The 20,379-nt window shown below is 41.8% G+C and overlaps 1 protein-coding gene across 1 annotated transcript in view; it reads right to left on the minus strand.

Annotated features, from left to right (window-relative positions):
• LOC124775756 (protein phosphatase PHLPP-like protein) overlaps positions 1-20,379 on the minus strand; it is a 241,492-nt gene that overhangs the window by 35,134 nt on the left and 185,979 nt on the right. The window contains exons 7-11 of the mRNA XM_047250585.1: positions 19,241-19,498; positions 18,502-18,705; positions 18,239-18,401; positions 8,426-8,556; positions 8,006-8,146 (exon numbers count right to left, since the gene is read on the minus strand). Coding sequence (XP_047106541.1) covers positions 8,006-8,146; positions 8,426-8,556; positions 18,239-18,401; positions 18,502-18,705; positions 19,241-19,498 — 897 coding nt within the window. The remainder of the gene's footprint in view (positions 1-8,005; positions 8,147-8,425; positions 8,557-18,238; positions 18,402-18,501; positions 18,706-19,240; positions 19,499-20,379) is intronic.

The raw sequence follows: 20,379 nt of genomic DNA on the forward strand, positions 1-20,379 counted from the left end.
ATTGCCACTGACCCTGGGGTTTACCTGTTGGTTGGATTCAACACCTACAGACCCAGCTTTAGCTTTGCATAGTGCTATGTTCCACGTGCTCTGATGTCAATCACTCATGCTGATCGTGTTGTGTGTTTCTTTGTGCTCATTCTCTAAATGGTATTTGGTATCTATGCTCCCCATAAATTTGAGTTCAGCTCCCCAACTTGTAGTTGAGCCACTATCGGCTAGCATAGTTACATTCGTACTGACAGTGACAATTACATTATCGTAACTGTGCTGATAGTGGCCCAGGCCCTGGAAGAGGAACTCGCTTCCCTGATGTCCTTGATGCCATTCACTGGTTCAGACAAGGCTATGGAAAGGTGGGAGAATTATCTGCACCAGTTCTTGCTGCACTGTCAAGTAAGGTGTATCTTTGATTCAATTGCTAATGCTGCCTTGTTGTTGATCAGCAGTGTGAGTTTATATTAAATCATTCAGAAGTAGAAGCCCTCTACTGACCCTGAGAAACTTATGTTTGATGAATTTTGTCAGTTGCTCATGCAGTATTTTGGTTATCCAACGCATGTGACAGTGCCACAGTTGCAGTTTAACCAGCACCAAAAGCACCCTGGGCACTCATATGCTGTGTTGATTGCTGACCCACAAGGTCTCTTGTGCAAGAGTCATTTTGAGTGTCTCCAATTTGCTACCTCATAAGTGGACTCGGTGATGTGGGAAGTTTCACATGGTTGTTCAAGACTGAAGTGAAGAAGTCAGTGTCTACCTCATACTGCGACAATGCCTTATGAGTTACCTGAATACGTACCAGGTGATGTTGGCCAACCATATAGTATGGTGGAGCATTTCAATGGGTGCCAATCATGGGGTCTTTTGAATTTGTTGCACCCCCAGTTGCATGCCTCAGATCATTGTCATTCATCATGTTTTTATCACAGGACTGTTATGTATGCCCAGTCTTTCAGCTGGCAGTTGGGGTGGCTGCTTGATGTTGTGGAGGGTCACAAAATTAGGCAGTTGTTTGTGATGGATGTCAGTTGGTAGCAGCTGATCTGACATTCTAATCATTTGTGGCTGAGAGGCTGTGACCTGCTGGACCTATGATGGTTGATTGGGTTAAAAATGGGCGGGGGGGGGGGGGGGGGGGAAGGACCAAACTGCTTGGTCATTGGTTCCTTGTTCCTATTAAAACAAATCCACAAGGGAAAGAAAAAATTAACGAGACATACAGCACGATACAGACAGTAAGGAAAAACCACAAGAACGACAGAAGGGCAACAAACACTACAAGGGCCAAAATAGGACACAAAAACCACAGCTAGAGAAGCAAGAAAAAGGTAGAAGAGATTAAAACAAGAGAGCAGATAACCATGGCTGGCTGATCACGAGAATGTGTTGTCTGCTAAAATTTACGGTAATGAGTCCATTACATGAAGTTTATTATGCAGGGCAGTCACAGAAGGATGCTTAAAATTATATGGGCCACTGTCAACCAGGTGCCGCACCGACACTGAGGTGGGTCTTCACAGTGCACGAGCTAGCTGTGGGTCACCCAAGCATGCCCAATGCAGAGCCAGCAGAGAATCACAGAATCTCTGTGAGAGGCCCGCATGCCGCATGGAGGACTTCCACACATTCATAGACTCCTTAATGGCATGCAGTGTGTTGTGCATACTGAGATTATGCCATTACATCTCCCAAAGCTGAAAAACCTAGTGTCGTAATACTGAACGCAGGTCAGTTACAGGGATGCTGATCTCCAGAAGCGGTTTCCGTGTAGTCTGTTTGGCCAGCCTGTCAGCAAGTTCATTGCCTGGGATTCTGATTTGACCTGGGGTCCAGACAAACACCTCTGAACGACTGGACCGTTCCAGGGCATAGATGGACTCCTGGATGGTCACTACCCAAGGATGGCGAGGGTAGCACTGGTCGATAGTTTGTAGGCTGCTCAAGGGTTCAGTACAGAGGAGAAATGACTGGGCGCAAGTGGATGTGCTCAAGAGCACGAGATATGGCTGCCAGCTCTGCAGTGAAAACACTGCAACCATCTGGCAAGGAGTGCTGTTGAGTATGCACTCTGTGAACACAGGCAAAGCCAAGTGACCATACGCCATCGAGCTGTTGATGTAAACCGCTTCAAGCCCCGGGACATGCCAAAATTCAAGAGGAAGTGACAGCAGAAAACCACAGGTTAACTGAGTCCTTGGGGCCTTGTGAAAGCTCCAGACAAAGCTTCGGCTTGGGTTTACACCATGGAGGTGTATGTGAATGGACCTCGAGTAGAGGTGGTAAAGGGAAGGACTCCAGTTCAGACAGAAGGGATTGGATGTGAACTGCAATTGTAAGCCCTGACCCGGGTCGCCGAGGCAGGAGATGAAGTACCGTGGTTGGGAAAAGGAGACAGTAATTTGGATGCTCAGGAGAGCTACGAATGTGTGCAACATAACTAGTGAGCAGTTGTGCATGTCTGATCTGCAATGGAGGGACTCCAGCCTCCACCAGTTTGCTGATCACCAGACTCGACCTAAAAGCTCCTGTCACAAGTCAAACTCCGCAGTGGTGCACTGGGTCAAATAAACACAATGCTGAGGACATCGCTAAACCATAAATCACACTCTCATAGTCAAGGTGCAATTGAACAAGGGCTTTGTAGAACTGCAGCAGCGTAGAACAGTCTGCACCCCAGTTGGTGCTGCTCAGGCAGTGGAGGGCATTGAGGTGCTGCCAACACTTCCGCTTAAGCTGACGAAGATGAGGAAGCCAAGTCAATCGAGCGTCAAAAACCAGTCCTAAAAACTGATATGTCTCCACTACTGTGAGTGGATTGTCATTAAGGTAAAGTTCTGGTTCCGGATGAATGGTAAAATGCCGACAGAAATGCATGACACAGAGTCCGTGGCTGAAAACTGGAAGCTGTGGGCTAAAGCCCATGAATGTGCCTTGTGGGAAGGCTCCCTGTAGGTGACGCTTAGCAACGCCAGTACTGGAGGAGCAGTACGAAATGCAGAAGTCGTCTGCATACAGAGAAGGTGAGACCGACGGCCTGACAGCAGCTGCTAGACTGTTAATGGCCACTAAAATAGACACTCAATACAGAGCCCTGCAGGACTCCATTGTCCTGGACACAGGGAAGCTATGAGAGGCACCAACTAGGCCATGGAAAGTATGGAGCAACAGGAAGTGTTGGATAAAAATTGGGAGCGGGCCCCGGAGACCCCACTCATATAAAATGGCACGTATATGATGTCGTCAGGTTGTGCCATAAGCTTTCCATAAATCAAAAAAGACGGCAATCAGGTGTTGGCACATGGAAAAGGCTGTTCAGATGGCAGACTCAAGGGACACAAGATTATCAGCGATAGAGCAACCCTGGTAGAAACTGTCCTGGCATGGAGCCAGTAGGCGCCATCACTCCAGGTGCCAACACAACCACCGATTTATCATGCATTCTAACAGCTTACAAAGAACATTGGTAAGGCTGATGGGCCAATAGCTATCCACATCAAGCGGATTTTTACCAGGTTTGAGCACTAGAATGATGGTACTCTCCCACCATTGCGATGGAAAGACGCCATCGCACCAGATCTGGTTGAAGATGACAAGGTGATGTCGCTTGTAGTCCAGACTTGGGAGGATGATGTATGGCACCCAATGGTCAAGGGGTACCTCTCCCAACACTCCTGTTTCCGTCTTTTTATAAGCTGGCGAATGTGGGCACGGAGTCGTTTAAAAGCTATTAGTTAGGTGCTCCAGGGAAGGGTGCCGCTTATGTCACTGTAGAGGCCGCCTACACTCTTTAATGGCCTCAGCAAGTTCTGGCGACCATCAAGGTACTGTCTTTTGCCGGGGGCACCCTAAGGAACAGGGATCACGTTTTCCATCACAGAAACGATCATCCTGGTGACTTGCTCAACCACCGCATCGAATGTTACCATATGGTGGAGATTCAACGGTGACAGCAGAGGTGAAAGCTTCCCAGTCTGCCTTGTTTAAAGCTCATCTGGGTTGGTGTCCATGGGCATGATGCCGGGGGAGCGACAGGAAGATGGGAAAGTGGTCACTACCACACAAGTCATCGTGGGCTCTCCAGTGGGCAGATGGAAGAAGTGCTGGGATGCAATGCGATAAATCAGTGGCCAAGTAAGTACCTTGAGCCACACTGAAATGTATGGGGGCCCCCAGTATTTAAGAGGCAGAGGTCAAGTTGAAACAGTAAATCCTTGACCTCTCTGCTTCGGCCAGTAAGCATGGTGTCACCCCACAAGGGATTATGGGCGTTAAAATGTCCCAAAAGTGGAACAAGTTTATGGAGCTGATGAATCAGTGCAGCCAATACATTCAGGATACAGCACCATCTGGAGCAAGATATACATTGCAGATGGTTATTTCCTCTGTTGTCCTTATCCTCGCAGCCAGAGCTTCAAGAGGAGCTTCAAGAGGGGCACAGGATCACTACATACTAAGTTCAGGACAGAGACGCAAACTCCTCCTGACATTCTATTATATTCCATGTGGTTCTTGTAACATCCCGTATAGCCATGGAGGGCAGGGGACCACACTGCTGGGAACCAGGTTTCCTGGAGGGCAATGCGGAAAGCAGGTGTAAAGCTTAACAGCTGCGGTAGCTCAGCCAGATGGTGGAAAAAGCAGCAGCAATTCCACTGGAGGAAGGTGTGAAGTGCACAAGGAGGCAGGTTACACCTCAGGGTTACCTGCTGCCACGGATTGAGTATTTATATCCGTTCCTATAGTGGATGAGGCATCAGTGAGGTCCAGGTCCTTATGGGACGCTACGATCTCCACCTCAACCTCAAATGCAGAACTGGTAGGGAGTGGTTGTGTTGGGGCCACTGGAGGGTCCTGTTTCTTAGCAGACTTCTTCTTGGTTTACTTGCCCTTTCGCTTCTCTTTAGGGGCTTGCTGGGAGGACAAGTAGCTTCAGGCACAGAGGAAGACCATGAAGCTCTTCGTCCAGCAGCTTTTGGCTCCTTTAGCCACTGGTGAGTGTCTGCTGTGGCGTTAGTGGGGACCTTGGAGCCAGAGGAGGCTGTTGCTTCTCCAGGGGAGGGGAGGAGGGAACAAATTTCCCCTGTGTTTGTGGGGGGGGGGGGGGGGTGCTTGCTCCAAAAGTAGGTGCTTTGGGAGCAATGGAAGATTTGAGCAATGGAAGATTTGCCCCCTACAACCAAGGGGCAGATGTATTCTGGTGCCACTGTTCGTGGCACAGAGTGTGGTACTACTGGCACTTGGCGATGTTGAAATAGCTGCAGCGTATGTGGATGTCAACCGAAAGGGGTGTAATCGTTCAAATTTACGTTTAGCCTCTTGGTAAGTGAACCGGTCCAGTGTCTTGTACTCCATGATTTTCTGCTCCTTTTGGAGTACTGTGCAGTCTGGCAAGCAGGGTGAGTGGTGCTCACCACAGTTGATACAAGTGGGAGGAGGTGCACATGAAGTATCTGGATGCAGTGGACATCTGCAGTTTCGACATGTGGTGCTGGAAGTGCAGGAGGAAGACATGTGCCTGAATTTCCAGCACTTGATGTATGGTTTAATGTCACAGTGGTAGGCCATCACCTTGACCTTTTCAGGCAATGAATCACCCTCAAAGGCCAAGATGAAGGCACTTGTAGCAACCATGTTGTCTTTGGGTCCCCTGTAAATGCGCTGGATGAAATGAACATCCCACCATTCTAAATTGGCGTGGAGCTCATCGTCAGACTGCAAGAGGAGGTCACAATGGAAAATAATCCCCTCGACAATGTTGAGGCTTTTATGGGGAGTGACAGAAACAGAAATATCACCCAGCTGGTCACAAGTGAGTAACGGCCAGGATTGGGCTGGGGATGCTGTCTGAAACAAGGCTGTGGTCTCCATCCATTCTGCTACAGACTAAATATTGAGGCAAATATGGCTCTCTTCTTTCTGTAGCCCTATGATCTTCCCAAGGTGTAGCATGGGAGGGAAACAATTTAGGCTCATACCTGTCAGCATTGTATTCCATCTTGCCCTTCTTAGGGACTGCTGGTGCCATTCGATCAACAAAAGAGATAACTTCATCCGCTTCACTGTGGGTCATCCACCCTGATGCCATCCACTCTGATCAGGGGCTCTCCCCACGTGCACCACCCAGCCACAGCAAAGGCCACCTGGCATGATGGCCGTTGATGGTAGTCTGGATGCCCCATGAAGACGGGCATCTACTCCTTGGCATATGTGGAAGTTTACAGCTCAGGCATCAGAATGCAATCCCCATGTTGTCAGAGGGCTACCACCATATGGGTACATGACAACCCCACCACAACTGACTGGCTACCATGCTGAATATTGGGCACAGAGAAATTCAGTACTGTCATGGGGGCGAAAGAGGACAAGAAACAATGGAAGAAGATGGCATACCCCTGAGAGTGTCCTTGCCTAACTAGTTGAATTCAGGTGGAGATGCAAAGCCATGATGAAAAGAGATTCAGGAGATCAAATCCTAGGGCACTATGGATAACTCATGCACTACATAAGGTGTCCTTCCCCGTATGGCCTGCACTTCTGTAGAATTTGGAAAGTGGCATGCCAAACCATAAAATGGGACCTGAACTTATAGGGCTGAAAAGTGTGAGACTCCTTTTAGTTGCCTCTTATGACAGGCCAGAATACCGTGGGCCTATTCTAACCCCTGGACCCAGAGGGAGGAAGGGGGGGGGGGGGGGGAGACCTATGATACCACCATCTCCAAGCCAGCTGGGTGACAGGGTTGGTTTCTGATGATGTTCAGGTGGATGGCTCCCAAATGCATAGTATGCTCCCCCACTGCTGCCTCCAGTGTATTCTTTGGCATCCTACCTTCAATCATGGATAGGGTGCCAGCAGGGCTAGCTCCTGTGCCTTACACAGTGGAACTCATGGAATTTAAATAAGTACCCTCTTTTTCCTGCTCACCAGTTGCCAAGTACTCACCCTTGCCCATGTCAGTGGGCCAAGCATTACCGCAAACTCCCTAGTCTGCCGTGCTTCAGGTGAAGCAAGCTGTGTCAGCATTGTCTTCTTCGGTGGTTGAATTCATTGCTGGAGGATCTCATGCTCTCTCTGGAATTGCAACAGTGATTACAGCACAAACTGGGTCATTTTCAGCCCTATGTGGCCTATTCAGGGAGGAGAAATCTAGTATCCTTGCCAGTGGACACTGAGATGAATGCAAAGTAGCTGGCATGGGTATCACAGCAGAATAATACAGAATGCTGTCATGGAGGGTGTGTACAGAGAATGGCATGGACAGATGCAGTGACCCAGGTGTTTATATGCTGCTGGCAATAGGCCTGGCTGGGAAGTTCTAATTGTGATTTCAATACCCACAGCCATGGCTGTGCCTCATTGTTGGTTGGTCATGGTGGTTCCATGTTGTGTTTTCCTTTGTGCTCATTCTCTACATGGTGTTAGGGCTCTCTGCTCCCCTGTGGATTAACTTACATGTTGAGATTCAGTACCTCATCTGGGCTTCAGCTCTCTGGCTTGTAGTTGAGCATATGTTAGACAGCATAGTTGCATTTGTGCCAACAGTGATGGTTCCACGGTGTTGTCATACCTATACTGATACTAAAATAAGTAATCATCTTATTTAATTTTAACTTTTGAAAACACCAATGGAAAATTAAGAAAATAGATATTTATTAAAGGTAGACAAGAACAGGGCTGATAATTAGCACTCTACTGTGGGATATGTAGTTGTGAAAGAGATATTCAGAAAAGAGGAGATGCCTAAGTGAGAGAATAATAATATTATGCATACCAGTAACTGATATCACGTCTTTCTTATTTATATTAAGCTTTACTGGTGGAAGTATTGTCTCTAATGAGTAAAATCCTTAGCAAAGTATTTGAGTACAGGAAATACAAAACTGGTATGGATGTCATGTAATGGAAATTAAATGTAAAGAGAATATGACCCAGGATTCAAAAAATTACTTTCACCTTTGGAAAAACCCAGGAATTTAAATAATTTAAAATTGAATGATGTTACCTTTCTCGACTCCCTGCTGCTTCAGAGAAACCTATTTTCCATGGAGGATCAAGTTCTCCATTCCCTTCATTATAGGGAGTGGAGGGAAGACTAGTTCTGTTGTGTCCAGATACATCAACAAGACTCATTGGCCTCTGAGTCCTAAAAAGGTATAAAACCTAGTTTGAATTTAAATATTTCATTTGACTAAATAAAATAAAAATATGTAATACTTGAAATCTTTTTTCTGTAGAACATAATGCAATATATGAGAAACCAACAGTGTTAATTTATAAATTAATATTTGTTGCTATTTTAAATATACAGTTTTAGTAATAAACAGTAGTGCTACTTGCTCTTTTAATGAGAATTATATAATACAAAGAGCATTACTTTATTGTAAATCATTTTTAATTTTGTTATTGATGGAAGAGATCATACCTGTACACTTGAAACTGACGTGGATCTACGTAAAGCCTGGAATTACACGAGAGATCCAAAAACTGCAGCTGGTTTGGGACTAGTGTTGCTAGATTTATTCTGTCAAGTTGATTGTGTGCCAAATCCAAAACCTGAGGAAAGCACATTGTATGCTGTACAGCTCTGAACAAATAATTATATTATGAAAATACTGTGGGTCCATATGGTAAAAATATTATCACTGTATCTCATTCACATGTTTAAAGGACTGAACGTCTATGGATTCCAGTCAAGTTCTTTACAAGTGATCTGTGGAATGACCTACACACAGAGAGAGCCAGGTTTCCGTGCATACCTCAGATATATTGCATTCTTGCCCTTTGGATGTGGAATAATTGTTGGTCAGTATGAAGCTGATTGAGGTGAGCAGGATTTATTTATTTACTGGTCTTCAGAATCATCTTTCTACAAGTTATGCAGATGGTGACATAGAAAAAAAGATTGTATTTGATATGTTACAAGCCATACTGTGACGTGATGGTTGATGACATGATTCAATGTGATGAAATCCTATACATGGTGGAGAAAAATTGTGTCATGAAATTTTGACCCTGGACAGCTGATGCCAGTAGGAACCAAAATTACTAATGTTGTGTAGGTTGACAATGCACCATTTTTAAACTATGGAAACTTGGCGCCATGCACTCCAATTGGCCATGGGATTGCCCTGTTGCTGTTCGTCAGTTGTCGGGCAGCACTATGGTTGTCAGTTCACACATACAAACGTTCCTCACCCTATCACTACCCTAACATGATAGGCACATGAGTCAGATAGGTCTTGCTATTTGTCTCCACCCGACTTCAGAGGCATTCACACATAAGCTTCGCTTCAGAGCACACACATGTCACTTGCAATTTAGTCATATAGTAAGCATGGCAGCACAGTATTAATTTGAAGAACAACGAGATATGGTTTTTGTTTATGGACTATCCGACGGTGATGTGCATGAAGCTCTATGGTTGTATGAGGAATGATACCCATCAAGACACCACCCACACCCACAAATGTTTACAGCAATTCACCGGTGACTTGGTGAAAGAGGCGAAACAGGCTCATGGTGATGCTGGAAGACCTCGAAGATGGCGGGATGCTGTATTTGAAGAGACTGTTCTTGAGTGCTTCGAGGAAGCACCTATGACAAGTACTCGAGCGGTTGGATACAACAAGGGGGTCACTCATTGGTTTGTCTGGGAGGCTTTAAGGGATGATGGCCAGCATCCATTTTGTTTCCACCCTGTCCAAGACCTAAATCCTTTGGTGGACTATGAACACAGGCTAGGGGTTTGCCGGTGGTTTCTTCAACATGTTGCACAAGATCACAACTTCCCTGCCATTGTGTTGTTTACCAACAATTGCTCCTTCCATCGGGATGGTCTTTACAACACTCAAAACATTTATCACTGGGCAAGGGGAAATCCTCACATCATGTATATCCATGGACACCAGGAACGATTTTCGCTCAACATTTCAGCAGGCATTGTGGGTGACCATCTGATTGGTCTGGTCCATCTATGCCTCAACTTACTGGGGCAACAATATGATGGGGTGCCCACATATAAGTTGTGCTGTGCATGGCTATTTAAATGAACGCTTTGACGGCTGGGTAATTGGCAGAGGTGCTCATAGGACATGGCTCCTATGATCACCAGACCTCACGCCACCGGACTTTTTCCTGTGGGGATTCTTCATGGCTCTAGTTCACCCATATGGATGTGAACCACCTAGAAACGAGGAGGAATTAGTGGATCGCATTCAACATGTCGCCAATCACATCAGGGCAATGCCAGGAATCTTTGAAAGAGTTTGGCAAAACACCATTCGGTGTTAGCAAGCTTGTGTAACATCAGAGGGTCATCAGTTCAAGAACCTGCTTTAAGTAAACAATGTCCTAGCCACAAAAAATCCCTTTTCATGGCCAACACAATTTGTAAAAGACTTCCTGTGTGCATACTAGCAGCTGTTGACATGTTTGTTCCCGGTACATCTTATCATGAAACTACAATGGATGTGTTGGGACCGTGGCAGATTTGCCCCCAGAATGGAAGGATGGTGCACTACCACAGAGCATGCAGGCTGCCTGGGATACATTGCGATCTCTGGCAGGCAAAGCATTCCTGGTCATGCGTTGCCCAGAGCATCCGGCACCAAGGCAATCTCGTGGCCAATCGGAGCGCGTGGTGCCAAGTTTATATAGTTTAAAAATTGTGTGTTGTCGAACTACACAACAATAGTATTTTGGTTCCTACTGGCATCAGCTATCCAGGGTTAAAATTTCATGACAGAATTTTTCTCCACCCTGTATATATGAGGTGTGATCAAAAAGTAATGGGACTTTCTGGTTTTCTTGAAGAATCTTTTTTTTTATTCATCAATATAAACTTTTGTTTCCTCCAATACAATCCCCATCATATGTAAGATGCTTGTGTCAGCACTTTTTCCAATCTTGGAAGCACTTCTGGAATTCACTTTTTAGTATAGTGTTCTGCTCCTTCAGCAATTATGTTTTTATCTCATCAATGATGGAAAAACGACATCCTTTAATGGTTCTCTTCAACCTTGGGGACAGAAACAGGTTGCAAGGAGACATGTCCAGCCAATACAGTGATTTTGTTTTTTGCCAAAAAATCATGAACAAGCATTGAGGTGTGAGCAGCAGCATTATCGCAATGCAATTTCCACAAGTGGTTTTGTCACAGTTCTCGTCATTTCCTTCAGACTGCTTCATGCAGATGGTGCAGACCTTCCAGGTTGTATCCCATACAGATCATATAATCATAAGGCAGGAACTCATGTTGCACTATCCACTGTAATTGAAGACAGTAATGAGAAGTACCTTCACATGTGATCAAATTTGTCAAATTTTGTTTTAGTGTTGGCTCTTCAGGCAGTTTCCATTTGAATGACTAGGCCTTGTTTTTGATGTCATACCTGTATACCCATGTTTTGTCACCTATTATAACCTTATTTAGAAGTCCTGCATCACTGTCAAGTTCATTCAGCAATTACTGAGCAATGCTAAATGACATCGTTTTTGGTCGAAATTCAGAATTGCTGCTACACATTTCTTTCCCAAGAAAATCTGAAAAAAAATTTTTTTTTTGGCATGAGCCAAACGATATTGTGGCATTATCACTAACCTCTCTGATGGTGTCTGGTGATTTTCCAGGACCATTTTTTATACTCCTTCCACCTTGTCATCAATTATTGATTTGCTGGGGCATCCCGGGTAGCTGTCATCTTCAACATCCTATTGACCCTCTTTGAAATGTTTATACTGGTTGTAAACTCTTGTCTTATTCATAGTAGTTTTGCCAGAGGCCACAGCTGCATTTTATTCCACATTTCAAGCAAAATTTAATGCAAACTTTTTGAACAATCTTTTTCAAAAGTAAAGTATACCAGGCACTCAAAAAACATGTATAACCTTTTTTGACTCTCAATAATAAAATAAATATTCAAAACAGCTGAAATGCAAACATATATCAGGAACGTGTGTACCAACAAGATAAAGAAAAAAACAAAAAGAAAATTCGATGTTTGAAGCTGACAAAATCAAAAAATTCCACTACTTTTTGATTGCACTAACTATATCTTACAGATAGATTTTACGTAAGTAGTCTGCATGAAGAAGAAGTCATTGGTTTGGCATCAGCTGGGTGCCGACTAAGATAATGTTCAGTAGCAGACAGACCATGCATGTGGAGAAGTGTTGATGTAATAGAAGGTGACTACAATGGTGGTTTGCAAGGTGTGTGCTGGAAGTGGGGCAAGCACAGATTTCTGATGATCCAGGAAATTATGGACATTATTAACAAAGGAAAGAAGTATTTGATAAACACATTGCAGATATTGGTTCACCATGTTTAATGGATACTCTGTAGCTAACAACCATGGCATGGCTGGTGCGACTGGGTGTTTGTGAACCTATGGAAGAAGCTAGAAGGTGGGAGTGCTTGTTTTGCATGCATTAATAAGACATTACCTCAGTCACCACCCACCTGATGCCAAACCAATGACTTCTTCCTCATGCAGACTACTTATATAAAATCTATCTGTAAGATATAGTTAGTGTAATAAAAAAGTAGTGGAATTTTTTGATTATGCCAGCTTTAAACATCCAATTTTCTTTTTTTTTTCTTTTTTTATCTTGTTGGTACACATGTACCTAATATGTGTTTGCATTTCAGCTGTTTTGAATATTTATTTGTTTTGAGGAAATGGAGAGACTGGGGCAGAACTGTGGGTATATTAATATCATAACCTGAGAAAGGATGGTGAAGCAATGCTGGACATAAAAGAACTTATGGAATGCTCATAAAGAGTGCTTTTTTGGGAAGGGTGGTGAATAAAACAGGGATCATAGATCAAATTATTCAAGGCATTAGATGTGCTGATCAAAAGATTTTGCGATTTGTTAATGAAATGACACTTCAATTAGATGTAGCAAAGTAAGGACTGTAGGTATTTAACTAATACTGCATGGTTAAATTTATGACTGTGGCTGAATGTAAGTCATGTGGACAATACCGATGATTCAAGAGAGATATGAAGCTTGAGGCAGTGTTTTGTGGCTGGTTCCTGGAGTGATGGGTAGCTGCTAGTCTAGGTGGCAGCAAAATTCTTGGATGTAAAGAACCTGAATGGGAATTCACATATTATATATCCTTTTGCATACCTGCACTCAATGGTTTTTATGTTATGTACAGTATCAGAAACTGTGAGATGTACACGTAAAAAAGTTGTCTGATTTTCCTATTTTCACTCACTGATGTTTTATGGTATAGTATTCTGACACAACTCTTCACTGAAGGAGAAAGTGTTCATTTCAGTATCCAGATAATAAATGTGGCGGAAATGATGATGTGCTGGTACTGAAATCATTGTCAACTGGTTTCAATGATTACTTTTTCACATCTACTAATAAACTTCCAAATACAGAGCATTATATTTACTTCATCAGTCACTGTTTATAACACTCATAAAAAGGATTTTAAAAAATACAACCCCACTGGAAGCTACAGAAATCATTACGTCACTAAAAATTGACAGTCCTTTTGATCATGACAGTGAGTCCACCGGAGTATTAAAATCAGATCATATCTCGATAGGACCACTTTTGGGCTATATGAGACCCATGTGGGCAGTAGCTACATGCATCTATAAAAATGAAAATAAGCAAATGACCTCTAATTACAGGTACATTTCAGTCCTCCCAATGTCTTCAGATATTATAGTATACTACTGACTGATTTTTCACAGCATATCGCGTTACCTGTCTCTGTTACAGATCAAGTCTTGTCAGAGCCAAACAATAAAATTTATCCTATTGCCATATTTTGTGACCTTGTTCAAGTTGTGATAGTGGTGACCACTAAATTCTACTTGAAAAACTAAAATGTTATGACACTGATGGCACCCCATTGATGGAATCTTAATATCCTCACAGAAAGTGAAGAGTTATATTGACAGTCTGTGCCTGAGGGAGAAAATTAAACTCTGAGGGAGAGGGGGGCATAAAAAGTATTAGCCCATGAAATTCAGCATTGGGTCCATTTCTATTCCTACATTACTTAAATGCCCTTACTATTCAAGAGTCTAAACTCAGGCAACCAGGACTACACCTGCTTCACAGTCAACAAGTTAAGCATAAATCTCACAAAGACTTTTAGTGTGCAGTTTTAAACACATTGCAATGATCTGCTGGTATTAGAAATAGATGTTATGGTGACACACTAAATTAAAAAGTGTGGGTAAAATCTGATGGGCTCCAGTGATATCAAAACCTAGAATAGAGTTGACACATAGATAAACTAATCAAGAAGCATAATTTGAACTTAAAAGTATCTATCATTGGGGTGACTAAATTAACAAGGGACATGTACATTCTCTACTCTCTTATGAATAGGATTGTGGGACAATGGACTAAAGATTCAACAAAAGTGAGCATTAAGAATCCTGTGCAAAGTAGATAGGATAGCCAAACATCTTTCAGAAGTCTCTTCACAGATCTTTGAATTAGCATACTGACTTTCTAGTGTATTTACTCCTTAAGAGGAATTAGTTTCTTATCACAAAAATCAGTTCCAGCTGAACTGTGATTTAGATCACCACAATAAGTAGCGCTACAGAAAAAGTAATTTCCATGCGGACTTCATCTTCTTCTCTATGGTTCAGAGTAGGGTTTTCTGTGATGCAAAAGTGTTCAGCAAGCTCCTAGTTTACATATGACACAAAACTGAGATAGCTTATAAATTCAAAAGATACCTTTCTGGCCATTTCTACCAATTACCTACTTATCTATGTTAAAAAAGATTGAAGATTCTGTTTGCTGTATGGCAATGGGTAATGCCTATTGCAAACAGCCCTTCATTCTTACAACAATGAGAGAACCATTCTTCTCTATCAATGTGATCACAGCAGTAAGAGATAAATAGCAACTCAGGTTGCGTAAATAATTTAAGAATGCAGAGCCTTTTAATGGTAAGTTCAATAAAATATTCTCAGGCTTCCATTGGTGTTCATTGATGCCATAAGCTTTTGCTCAAGTATTTCTTGCTATTGTCCAATGGGATAACCATTGGTGGGCTTTTGGTACTCCTTACATACTTCAGCTGCTGGTTGTGGTATCAACATTTCCCACAGTATCACCAACTACGGAAATACATTGTCTCTGTGTTCATTATTCTTGCTTCAACCTCACATCTGCTGGATCCCATGCTGTGGGCCATCATCTCTATTAAGGGTGATTTCTGTGATTTCTATTTGAAGAGCTCCTGTAGTTGCACAGTCCCAAAAGCCATTAGTGCAAGCCATGTTAAGGGTGTCATCACACTTGACCTGGTGACTCTATTTCAGAGCAAGCTCAGCCACAGAAAATTTTTCAGGGTAGTGGGTAATACCATCTGTCATGCTGCTTCTTTGCATTGTTCCATAGTGTGCATTGTTTGTTCTGTCATGTTTCTGCCATTCTGTGGCTCTGTGTTAGGTAAGTCATCTAATGAGACCAGTAAAAGATGAGATATGTCTCAGAATGCCTGATGTTTTCAAAATACCCTGTGAGTGAAGGCAGTCTTATGCCAGACTCATGGTGCACAATGTGAACCAGTGCAGAAAGGAGCACTAAAAGTTCTATTAATCCTCAACTCCAAAAAGACTGGCAGGAGCTAAGCATGCCCAGGAAAGAAATCAGTGACCTAGTTTGACTATGCATCAGTTGTTGCTTTGGGACTGTGTAATTAAAGAAAACAGTCACATAAAAATCACAGTCAACACCCATAACAGAGATGGTAGCTTAAAGTTCAGTATGACATGATCCAGTGATAACAAAGATGAAGTGGGCCCACCAAATGTTGAGGAAACCTACACTCATATATGACGATACTGTGGGCACCAGTGACATCACAGCTGGCAGACAGAGTATGTAAGGGTGTACCAGCAGTCTATCAGCAATAATTCTACTTTGACAATGGGCAAGAAGCACTTGGTCAAAATCTCTTGGCATTTTAACCACCTAGCATGGCTAGAGTTTAGCAATAGCTGATTAATAATGTAATTTTTAACAGCTGTTTCACTTTGTGTGTTCCTTTATTAATGTAGTTTTTAACAGCTGTTTCACTTTGCGTCTACTTTAACTGGCCGCACACCCTAAAGAGTCTTGTTGACGCTAGCAGGTACGGTGTACAATTGATGAATGACTTGATAGGAATAACACTATTAAGGTAGCTTAGGAGGACACAGGAGTGCTTTGATTTATTACATTATGATATACAGCAATGACTGATGGCATTCAGACTGAATGTATAAAAATGTTAGTCTGTAGTAGGTACCATAATGGAGCACAGTAGGCAGAAAAAGCATTTTGATACACCAGTTTCATTTTTTAAAATTTCTCTTTCAATGGTTTGAAATTTCCATCTCCTAAGACCTGAAACTAACAAAAAATAGATATTTATGAAGTGAATAGGATCTTGGCTTACATAATCATATGAGAAAAAGAGGGAACTTTGATTAGGCACCTATCTCATTTGATTACAACTTTTTTCCTCATATAAATCTTTTAGCTGCTGGATATCTCAATTGCAGTTTGCATACCACCTATTCCCAGAGAAGTCTTTAAGTTTTCTGATAAGCTACAAGATGCAATTTGGTGATTAGAGACTGTACATCAGAATATTGAACAACTCCTGATAAAGTTTAGAAGGTAGGAAAAGAGGTACTGGCAGAAGTAAAGATGTGAGACCCTTAAATCAGCCTTGGAGAGCTAAGTTGGTAGAGCACTTGCCTGCAAAATAGGCAAAGGTCTGTGGTTTGAGTCCCAGACCAGCACACAGTGTTTATCTGCCAGGAAGATTCAACTTTTGAATAGTTTCTACAGTGCAGATTCATCTGTGGCTGCACATTGCACAGCAGCCAAAGACACCATCATGACAAAGTTGCTAATTTTTTATGGTGCAATACAAACCAGTAGAAGGATTCTAGAGTATCACACAGAGGGAGCAGATTTTTTCCAAAGAGCACAATAACTGGTCCTTTACAACAAGGAACAGAAAGAACATCATATTGCCCACAGTTTTGTAATGTACAGACCTTTTATGCCATGACAACATCCATTGTTTTTACTCTAAACATGTTACTTGTTCTGTTGCAAGGTCATTGCACAGTCAAAGAAAGTGTTCCCTTCACATTTATATGGCACCTATTCCACTTCAGTGATCTTTTTCCTGCTTCTATGAGATGTTTGGCCATTCACTTGTGACATTTTATGATTGTTCAACAAGTTGTGATCTGTTGCAAATACAAATAGCAAATCAAAGTGTGAGAAATGTTAGTGAATGTACAATTCCTTAAATGGTACAATGTTCAAATGTGTGTGAATTCCTAAAGGACCAAACTGCTAAGGTCATTGTTCCCTAGACTTACATACTACTTAAACTAACTTATGCTAAGAACAACACACACATCCGTGCCCTAGGGAGGACTCAAACCTCTGGTGAGAGTGGCTGCACAGTCCATGACATGGTGCCTCAAACCACACAGCCACTCCACACAGCAAATGGTACAATGATACTGAGATTAGTTAGCATGTGATTCATCCCAATGTGACGTCACTTACTTAGTGCCCATGTGAATGACATGTAATTTGTTTATGTGCACTTTCACTTGCCAGTGAATGGCAGTAAATATCATAGCTTCAGTGCCTCCAAACTGTGTTACATTATGAAGTGAGATCCCAGTGGTACCTATCATATTGGGTGCTTTCTGCTCTGGGAACTAGCATCAGTTTCTTAACTTCCAACATAACTTATTGCTCTAAAAAGTTATATTAAAAAAGGCATAGAGCATAATTGTGCACAGTAAGTACATATACAAGGTATGGAAGTAAAAAATATACCATTATTAAACATTATTGAAAGTGAAGCAATAATACATCCAGATTAAAGTGAACAGCTGTGTGTTATTAATCTAAACCTAAAACAGATAACAATACTCTAAAAAGATTCACTGACAGAATACACACACCACCTTTTTATAAATGCAACTGGAACTTTAGTGTTTTAGAAAATTAATTGCTAGGTTATTTAGTTTTCCTTCTCTCTTTACTGTGATTTGGTCACTGTTCACTGTTTTGTCTGTCAAGTGAATGACAGTATACCTGCTCATAAACTGCAGATATACAATCACCATTTTCTTCAACCAGTATGCCTATGGAATATTTCCATTTAAAAGCTGAAGTTTTATGTTTGTTATAAAATGCTTGGAGTACAGTGACATACCTTCAATGAGCTCATCTTTGCAAAACAGGGGCTTGTATATAATCTATTAGAGTGAACTCTTAAAACTCTTAAATGTTCTAGCTGAGTGATGTTGTCTGGCAGGTACTGCAACTTATTGCCTGAGAGAATCAGTTCTTCCAAGTCTTTCCACGCAGATATACAGCTAAAAAAGAGTAGAAAACAGCAATCTTTAGCAACAGTTTTTTTTCCAGCAGCAATGAGCTAATTTCAATATAAATGCTTGATCTAAAATGTAACATTACCTTTCAGGGAGTCGGGTCAGACAATTGTAAGCTGCATGAAGTATTCGTAAATTTATGAACTTGGCAATAATTTCAAGTGAATTGTCAGTAAGGCAGTTAGCAGTGAGATAAAGTTTCTCCATCTCATAAACTTGATTGTCAGAAAGCTTTAGAGCAGATGGAAGTTCACACAACCTGTTGTTGGATATGTTTAATACCCTCAGTCTGCAAGAAGAAAGCATAATTAATATGTACAAGAAAAAGTTTCCTTTGATAAAGTATATAGGAGACTTGAAATTGTGCTGCCCTCTGAAAAGCTGTAAAGTGAAAATTTGTTACAACTGAACACAACATGAGTGGAGAGGAACATGAAGAAATTTTGTTTACACAGGCACTTACAGAAATATAATAGAGCATGTGTATCATTTAATTAAACATTAAATGAGAATTTCTTTCATTCTTAAATAGCTCATTTCACTAAATTCTAAAATGTTGTGAAATGGATGTTAATACTTAAAATGATTATGTTGAGGGTGGTTATGAAACAAGGTAAACACAATTCAGCCTTCATTAGAATGAATATTTTTAACATCTGGCAAAAACTTCAAGAAATATACTTATATTTCTAAACAGAGGAATTCAAACTCAATTCAGATCACATTAGAGCATTATCATTGCTTCATAACTCTATAACACACATGCATATATTTTTCATTCAAATACATCATGCAAACAAACATGAAATAATTTGAAACTTTACCTAGATAAGGCCATAAAGAAATTTGAAGGCAGCATAGCAATGCTGTTGCTCTGAAGAAAGAGCTCCTGCAATTGGAGATGTCCAATAACACTGGGCAGTGAAGACAGTTGATTGTAACTTAGCTGCAGTGTCTGTAGACTTGTGAGGTCACTGCAGAACATATGCTCAGGCAACGAGTGCAGTTTGTTATGGCTTGCAAATAGAGCCCGCAGCTTGCTACAGCCTGGTATCCAGTTTGGCAACATCTCCAGCTCATTACTATTTAGGGAAAAAAATTAAATTGTGTAATTTTTAATTCACATGTAAATCTGAGCTATGTTCACAGATTAAAGCTTAAAATGTTAATTAAATGTAATTATACAGAACCAAAAGAATGTTCAGGCTGCATGTATCATAGGAAATTTGGAAATGGAATGGAAATGAAATCCCATGCTTCTTTACAGAGCGTAGGGGAACGATGCGGGAGACCCGCACCGCCTTACTAGGCAAGGTCCTAATGGAGGTGGTTTGCCGTTGCCTTCCTCCGACCGTAATGGGAATGAATGATGATGATGAAGACGACACAACAACACCCAGTCATCTCAAGACAGGAAAAATTCCTGACCCCGCCGGGAATCGAACCCGGGACCCCGTGCTCGGGAAGCGAGAACGCTACCGCGAGACCACAAGGGGCGGACCATATGAAATTTAGAATGGTGTTATTAAGCTGATGCAAATGGCAGATAAAAAATGTTCGGTTCCAGATATGCAGCTACAATACTTCAACTGTGGAAAATCTGGAATAAATTTTCTTCTTTTTTTTGGATTATTTTGATTTTATATTGTCATAGGAAGGTTCTGGTAGAATGCCTTTGTATGGAATACCTTGACAATGAGGTCGTCTTGAAGGAATAAAATTATGTATAATTTCCTTCACACTCAAAACTTTGTATAAGAGGATTTTGTTGAGCTAAGTAATGTTTGTTGTTCTAGAAGTGACTGCTGATAGAAATTTTAGCAATAAGAGTCATAACTACTATGGCTCTACTTGCTGAGTTGCAATAACTGAAATGAATAAAGGGAAGTAGAAAAATAGAAAATGACTTGATGTCTTTTTTGCCCTGTTTGTGGACATATTTAAAAAACTCTTGTGGAGGATG

The sequence above is a fragment of the Schistocerca piceifrons genome, chromosome 2, assembly GCF_021461385.2.
Source record: "Schistocerca piceifrons isolate TAMUIC-IGC-003096 chromosome 2, iqSchPice1.1, whole genome shotgun sequence".
NCBI lineage: Eukaryota > Metazoa > Arthropoda > Insecta > Orthoptera > Acrididae > Schistocerca > Schistocerca piceifrons.